Source organism: Olea europaea, unplaced genomic scaffold, assembly GCF_002742605.1.
Source record: "Olea europaea var. sylvestris unplaced genomic scaffold, O_europaea_v1 scaffold83, whole genome shotgun sequence".
In the NCBI taxonomy this organism is placed as follows: domain Eukaryota; kingdom Viridiplantae; phylum Streptophyta; class Magnoliopsida; order Lamiales; family Oleaceae; genus Olea; species Olea europaea.
Genome location: NW_019266740.1, coordinates 1,198,370 through 1,206,659, shown reverse-complemented (window position 1 = coordinate 1,206,659; position 8,290 = coordinate 1,198,370). Strand labels below are relative to the sequence as shown.

The following is an 8,290-nucleotide window of genomic DNA, read 5'->3' as shown; positions in this document are numbered from 1 at the left end:
TCAAGATATTCCAAATTCACTTCCTTACTTCCTTATCAACATTAATGGATAAACGTCTATTGTCAAATGAAATAAAATGCAGTGCCCAAATAAAATGCCTTTGGATCACATAACAGTGTACTTCGAACTGTGGATATAGACGTAGTTTTGTCTTTAAGCTAGAAAACGATGTCATCAACACATAATAATATCTAAAATTTCAAACTTAGTATCTGAAGAACAAAATATATAAAAATCCATTCATCTAAGCCAATTCAGTACCTCTCTCCATGCTGCAGAAACTCAGCAACTGCTGAAATCTTCTGAAAATAGGGCAGTCGCTGCCTTTCCAAGATACGGTTTCATTCTTTTATTTTCCTGTCCTCTTGAAAAGCAACAATAAAAAACCCAGATTAGAAATTTGCAAGAAATTACCTTGCAAAGAACAAAGCCTTTCTAAACAATATGTGGACTACAAGTGCCAAAACTTCACACGTAAACTACTAGAAGAGACTAATTTGAAGTGCTCTTAAGCAGTTTAAAGAAATGTTGGAGAACGGTAACTTACTTTTTAAGTTGCCTATAAGTACTCTAAATGCTTATTCTCTGTGCTTACAAAACAATACCGACCACTTCCAAGGCACTTAAGTCAAAATGTGAAAGCCTTGAAAAGCATCTACGTACTCTAGAAGAGGGCCTTAACATCATCCAAATTAGAAGTCTCTTTTGCGCTGTCCATTTTAGAAAGAAACAGTAAAGGGTACCAGAAATCCTCCTATACATCTGCATCGCAGATCAAGCTGCCAGTGTTGATTAACATAACTCCAAACCATTGTCCTACATCTCTACTAACTGGAGCCAGCTATCTTAGAAATCTTAACTGATCATCGCTTTCTTAACTACAAATTTTCTATTACATGACCAGTCCAAAATCATAATTTTATGAGTACAGGAATAGAAATACAGAATCGCTTTTGATGAGATACAGAATCTTATCACTGAAGTATCAACTGCAAAGTTCAATAGCAAGAACCATATGGAAATCCCGGCTGGAAAGAAAGCATTTTAGCCATTGTTCATTCACTCACCAAAAAAAAAAAAAAAAAATGTTTTTGGTGAACAAGTATACCATTTAATTCTCTCCAAGAAAAATAATCTCTTAAAAGTGCTAAATGACTCTTGGGGGATTTTCCTAAAATCTTACATTTAAATTTCATTTCTAAGTTCTAACTTTGTTGGTCCTCAGATTCATAAGTACTTCTCTATCAATCCGCAAATGGGTAAAAATGCAACAAATACAAACGTGTACAAAGTACCTCAAAAACTACAATCATCATGTTGTCTTTACTATCATATAATCCTCCAAATTTTAAACAAACACATGCACACACAACTAATACGTACAAGGCATCTATGGAATCATATTGTGATCTTATGTATAGTCCCCCACCCCCCACAACAATAATCCATAACTCTTGCAGTTCTTAACAAATCAGTGCAATCAATTGCATTCTAAAAAAGCCAATTTTAATTGAAGCTTCAGAAAACGAATGGCCTCAAATTCCCACTGTGGCGCAGGTAAAATATTAATTTCCTATGCTGAAACTCAAAGTTGCTCCTTATCTATTTCATCATTATCTAAGCTGTCTCCTTCCTCGTGGCAGTAAATTTTATTCATGACCTTAAAAGAAACCCGAGATAGACTAGATATAATTAAGCCCTTGTTTGAGCCTCATTCTTTTGGAAAAATTCATTTTTCAATAGTGTTTTGACATCATTTCAACTACACATTCTTTAATAAAATAATATTACATGCAAATCCAAAAATTTTCCTTATTTTTTAACCACACATTTCTCATCAATACACTATTCAAAAATTCATTCTTCCCCAAAAAATGGGGCTCAAACAAGGGCTAAATTTAAGTTAAAAAAAACATAAAGCACGATAAACAAGAAAATTTTGTTCAAGTGAAGTAACCATTACATTAACTGAAATTCTGAAACTTGAACTCTCCTCCACCTATCAATTTCTTTTCCATTTATGTCACACAATGTAATGCTGATGTGTCTTAACTAGCTTACAATAATATAAAAGGCAGCCTATCAGAATAACAATTTAGGACAGATTCCCAACGAAGATCGCTTTAAATAACAGTTCAACAAATTTCCATAAATCTAATCTATATAGAACATCAGTAACTGCTTAATGGAAAAGGCTATTGCGAAACATAAGGCATGACCAGAGAGAGTGCACCCAAAGAAAGGCCATCTTAAGTTATTTACCTAAACTTAGCCCACAATTATTTCTAAAACAAATTATGTCAGACATGCCAAAGAGAGATCTTCATATAATTACATCTCAAATGGCTGCTTTTGCTGCAGCATTGCAATAACATTTAAAAGAAAGCATTAAGTCCCCAGCACTTTTTCCTTCAATAAGAGACCATTACTTCATAAAAGAAATATAAGCATAGTGCTTCACTGATATTAGATGGCAAAATGAGGACAGAAAAAAGAGAGCTTAAATCTCATTAATTGTATTGTACACAATGATCTAATATTATATGTCAAATGTGCACTTAGTGTCTTGTGTTGGTCGCTTCAAACTTGTCAAGTGAATCACTATGGCAAAGCAACTCAAGTTAGTTAAAAGTGTCTGATCACAAGCAACAGAAATTCCTTTGTACAGCAACTTACGCGCACACATGCAAAATACTTTACAAATATTCAGAAATGCAGTGAAGTCATTGTGAAACGTGCTAAAAATAGATAGCGCAGAACTAAGACATCAAATATTATTGGAAAAAACTTCTGAAAAATCAACAGTTCTTCATTGTATCTAACTCTATTGTTCAAGATGAACACATTTCAATCAGTAGCGTCTCAAGAATGAACTAAGAAAAATTCTAACATACCTAATTAATGGTTTCTCAACTGGAGCGCTTATAAGAAACGTGTTGTCTCGCGGCCCTAGCATTTTCATACTCGAACTTCAACACATTAGGGATGTGCGAGGTATCCTTAACATAAAAAAACCTCCCAAATGCGCTCTCTTCAATTTCCGAAAAATAGCAGCGGAGCAAAGAATTCACCACCCAAAACCAGCCTCCACCAAGCACCGCCCCAAGTGCAGCTCCAGCGAAGACCTGAGCCAACGTGTGGTACCCCAAATATACCCTCGAATACATAGTCAAAATCGCCAAAGGCCACACAAGAAGTCCCACAACCCACAATTGCTTCCTGGCCAAAATCCCAATCTTATAATACGTCAAAAGCGTGAAATAAACAGCAAAAAAGAACATGTACTGAGAGTGGCTGGAGGGCCAGCCATGGGAATCACAGATTTCAAGAAGCGCACAGGTTTCGGGCCTAGCCTGCTGCACCAATGTCTTGATAATTTCATTGATGAATTGCGAAATCAACAGACCCAATGCAAAGAACATGCCCTGAAGTTCGCGGCGAAAAATGAAATGAGAAACGAACCCTCCAAGACTAATGAAAACTGGGACAAGAGAAATCCATGCCAGGAAATGACCCAATTGATCTCCTCTTTGGTACCTCACATGGGTCAGTGTCACTGCTTTCAATGGTGAATGAAGAGAAAACATGTTGAAGAGAGAGGACCAAAACCTATAATCAAAATCAATAATCAAGAAGAAGGAAGTATTGAAGCAATCAAGATTATCGAACAATAAGCCAAAGTCAAGAACAAAATTCAAGAATTTAAGGAGGCAATATTCAATATTAAAGATTAAGAAGCCTAACATAAAAAGATTGCTAATAAAGAATTATTCTCAACGAATTAAAGTATGTTCCACATTTAATAATTCTTTTATTGCTTTCACATGGAGGATCTTGACAATAAAATAATTAGGTTTTCAAGTTCTATAGATCTGTTGTTTAACATGAACTTGACAACGACAAGCGCATGTAACTTTCTTTTGAGTGGGTCGAGAAATTTTAGGACGTATTTGAATTTGAACATTTTTTAAAAGCCTTATAAAATACACACCAAATCTCCAAATGGCACCACCCTCGACCTCAAGGCACGCATCCGGCCGACCCTATTGAAACTTGCTAATTCAAAAACTGGATGGTAAAGAGATTCATGACTTAAGAAATGGATGTCCTACGTGAAAATACTTATTACGTATAGTTGGGAAATTTGTAGAAATAGAGCCACAAATTAAAAAAAAAAAAAAAAAAAGAAGAAGAAGAAAAAAAAAAAGCTTATTAACACAAAACATTCATATATTTGACCTTTAGTGTGTAAAACGTTTATACGTTTCAAATTTTTACATTTTCATCCCTATTTACACGTATCATTGTGAAAAATATCATTTTTCATCAATTTTTATCTAATTTCTCAATAAATGTATGTGAAATGACGAATATATCCACCTATTTAAATAAAACAAAAATAAAAATAAAGAACTAATTGTAATCATCATCCCAAACCTTTCTAAAAAATGCAAATGACTCCCAAATAAATTATTAAAAATTCAAAATAAAATAAAATCTCTCTCTCTCTCCCTATCTTCTTCCCCCTCCTCTATCAACCCCACTAAACAATTTCCAACAACATACTCCAACATTTTCCCTATTGGCTGAAAAAACAAAATACAAACTCAAACATTAGAGACTCAATGGAATCGTCACTTTCAACCACCTCAAACTCTACCCTACCGCCACCTAGACCTCCAAACATCACTACCACCGAATACACCTCCATTCCACTATTACTTCCCGCCCATCTATCTGGCCACACACTACCACAAACGACCCTCATCGCTGCCCAAAACTTCTCTTTCACAGACCAAAACCAAGGCAACAACACTATTTCTGGCAACACTTATGCCGTTTACCACCAACTGGTAACATCTACTCCCCAAGGCCATCCCATTCATAGTCCTATAACATCAATATAGGTTCTCAATCAAAATATATTGCCTTGAAAGTTGAGCCATAAGTCTCCAAAATTGACAATTCAAAATTTGAAAAGATGAATCTAATAAGCCGAGCTTCGATGAAATATATCCTTCTAATTCAAATAGCATATCAAAACCAAGGTCTCGCATCAACCGTCCAGAGTTCACCTCAGTTTGTGAAAGAAATGATAAAAAGGGCTTGGTAAATCATACCAAAGCCATATGTTTACTACATATTTATAGGAGCAATATTTACAGATTTGAAACATTCACATCCTCTAATGTAGCAAAATTACAGCAAAATTACAGTAAATAATTCCTACAAATAATCCTATTGCCATGCTGGACATATGGCAGATTTGGAGCATTCATCATTGCTAATATCAATCAACATTGCTAGTACTTTTATGAGAATTGGGAACAGGAATGGAAGGTTGCTGTCTAACACCCCTCCCGGCAAGCCAATGGGGAGGTCACAAACCATGAGCTTGTCCTTCAACAGTTGAAATCGGGAGGATATTAATCCTTTTGTGAAAATGTCACCCACTTGATCCACTGAAGAGATGTACTGAATGCAAACATCACCATTTACCACCTTTTCTCTAATGAAATGAAAATCCACTTCAATATGTTTTGTACGAGTATGATAAACGGGATTGGCAGCGAGTGCAATGGCACTTTGATTATCACACCAAATGGTTGGAGGTGAAGTAAGTGGAATGTTCAAGTCTTTTAGTAACATGCGAATCCAATAAAGTTCAGCAACCACCATCGCAAGAGCTCGATATTCAGCTTCCGTACTAGATCGAGCTACAACACTCTGCTTCTTAGCACACCACGATATTAAGCAAGGGCCAAAGAAAATACCATAGCCGGTAGTAGACCTTCGATCAGATGGGTCACCAGCCCAATCCGAATCACAGTACGCATTTAGAGTTAGAGGACCCTTGCTGAAGTACAAACCATGTTCAACAGTGCCTTTGAGGTAACGCAAGACGCTTAGCAGACTTCCAATGGATATGAGTAGGGGAATGAAGATGTTGGCAGAGTTGATTGACTGAATATGCAATTTCAGGGCAAGTAAGAGTACAATACTGAAGTGCCCCAACTATTTGCCTATAAGTTGTAGCGTCTTCAACTGGTTCATCAGTGCTAGAAGACAATTTTTCACCAGATACACAAGGAGCAGGATATGGTTTGGCCCCAATCATTCTTGATCGATGCAAAATATCTAGGATAAACTTGCTTTGACGTAAATGAAGACCATGACAGTCCCGAGTAGCTTCAATTCCAAGAAAATATCCAAGATTACCTAGAGTTTTGAGTACAAAATCTTGTTGGAGTTGCTTAGTTACTATTTGAATGAATTGGGAACATGAGCCAGTAATCAATAAGTCATCAACATAGATTAATATAAAAACATGTATCTGCCCATGGTGATAAGTAAATAAAGAGTTGTCAACTGAAGAACCTTGAAAACCAAGATCTAGTAGGCAATTTGAGAGTTTGAGGAACTAAGCTCTTGGGGCTTGCTTGAGCCCATAAAGTGCCTTTTTAAGGCGACAGACATGATGAGGTGCAGTAGGGTCAACGAATCCCTGTGGTTGTTCAATATAAACGTCTTCTTCGAGATTTCCATGAAGGAAAGCATTGGAAACATCATATTGTAAAATGGGCCAGCCAAAAGAAACAGCGAGACAAAGAACCATACGTACAGTTGCTGGTTTTATTACCGGACTGAAAGTTTCGGTAAAATCGACACCATCTATTTGTTGAAAACATTTAGCAACTAGTCTCGCCTTGTAACGGTCAACACTTCCATCCGCCTTTTGCTTAATTTTGTACACCCATTTGGTACGGATGATGTTATGATCAACAGGATGAGGGACAATATCCCAAGTATCATTGGCTATTAGTGCATCATATTCCTGTTGCATAGCTTCCTGCCACTCCTGAGATAAAGCAGCTTGGGAAAAAGCAGTAGGCTCAACAATATTAAGCACACTATGATATGCACGTACAGGATGATTAGATGCATAAAATGTATAAAACCAGGGAATTGCTTGGGTCGAATAGAACCAGTTTGGGATCGGGTTACCATTTGATGTTGAGTTGGATTGGGTATAGGAGGGCGTTCAGTTTCTGACTCATCAGAGGTTAGGTGGGTCTCGATAGTTGGAGAAGGACTAAAGTCAGGTATGTGTTCAGTGGTGTTAGATGAAGAAGTAGCTAGTAATGGCAATTCTTCTTCATGTGGTTGGTGTGACAATATATTGAGTTGAGAGTAAAAGGGTGCAAGATCAGATAAAATACCTGGCACGGTGGCATTTGAAGTAGCAGAGCAAGTAGAGGAGGTCCATCCTTTTGCTGGAAAGTTTTGTTCATCAAAGGCTACATTACGAGATATGTACACTTTATTAGAGACAGGGTCTAAATATCGATAGCCTCGATGGTGAGAAGAGTATCCAATAAAAATACATTGTTTACTCCTAAAAGCTAGTTTATGACTCGTGTAGGGTCTCAATAAAGGATAACAGGCACATCCAAAAGTTCTCATGAAAGAATAATTTGGGTTTTCCTCAAACAATTTTGCATATGGAGATGCATTTTTCAAAACAGGTGTGGGTACTCGGTTAATGAGGTAAATGGCTGTCATGAAGGCATCGACCCAGAATTTTGTAGGTAAATGTGATTGACTTAAAAGTGAGAGTCCAACTTCCATAATGTGTCGATGTTTTCGTTCAGCCAAACCATTTTGTTGAGAGGTATATGGACATGATAGGCGTTGATGGATACCATTTTTGCGAAGAAAAGATTGGAATTGGTTTGAGAGATATTCACCACCATTATCACATTGAAATTCTTTAATTGTTGAAGAGAAACGGTTTTCAACTTGGGCCTTAAATTGCATAAAACATGAGAGCACTTCGGATTTATTTTTAAGTGGGTACAACCAAGTAAATCTAGAGTAATCGTCAATGAAGATAACATAATAACGATGACCATCAGAAGATGGTGTAGGAGAGACCCAAACATCAGAATGAATAAGTTTGAGTTTTGATAACGTGATACGGGAAGACTCATTGAAAGGTAATTTTTTTGCTTTTCCCAATAAACAAGATTCACAAACAGACTCAATATTAAAGGATCCAGAAATAGGCAATTCAAAATTCTTGACTACATTTTTTGTGACTTGAAAAGATGGATGACCCAATCTCGAATGCCAACCATTAAGTGTAATTCGAACACTTAAGAGAGCAGCATGAGACCGAAATTTATTGATAGATTTTCGATCAACTTGAATAGGATAGAGACTTCCTTCACTCCTCCCTACTAGCAACGTTCGTCCCGTGCAGTTGTCCTTAACAAGAAATTGAGAATCG

At 36.6% G+C, this 8,290-nt stretch overlaps 1 protein-coding gene across 1 annotated transcript; it reads right to left on the bottom strand.

Moving 5' to 3' along the window:
* Positions 1 to 4,768, bottom strand: LOC111391722 (lipid phosphate phosphatase gamma-like). Its single transcript, XM_023016971.1, has 4 exons — positions 4,604 to 4,768; positions 3,988 to 4,108; positions 2,895 to 3,739; positions 1 to 364 (listed from the first exon to the last, which is right to left on the bottom strand). Exons 1-3 carry the CDS (start codon positions 4,766 to 4,768, stop codon positions 2,910 to 2,912), a joined length of 1,116 nt encoding a protein of 371 aa, XP_022872739.1. The 3' UTR covers positions 1 to 364; positions 2,895 to 2,909.
* Positions 4,769 to 8,290: the final 3,522 nt, after the last annotated feature.

Bases quoted from the DNA above. Each gene is read 5' to 3' on its own strand.
- LOC111391722 (XM_023016971.1), bottom strand. From the start codon at position 4,768: ATGAGGGTCGTTTGTGGTAGTGTGTGGCCAGATAGATGGGCGGGAAGT. The intron at 4,109-4,603 runs GTATTTTGTTTT...ATTTTCACGTAG, and splicing joins AGTCTCTAATGTTTGAGTTT to GACATCCATTTCTTAAGTCA. The intron at 3,740-3,987 runs GTATTTTATAAG...TTTTTATGTTAG, and splicing joins GCCATTTGGAGATTTGGTGT to GCTTCTTAATCTTTAATATT.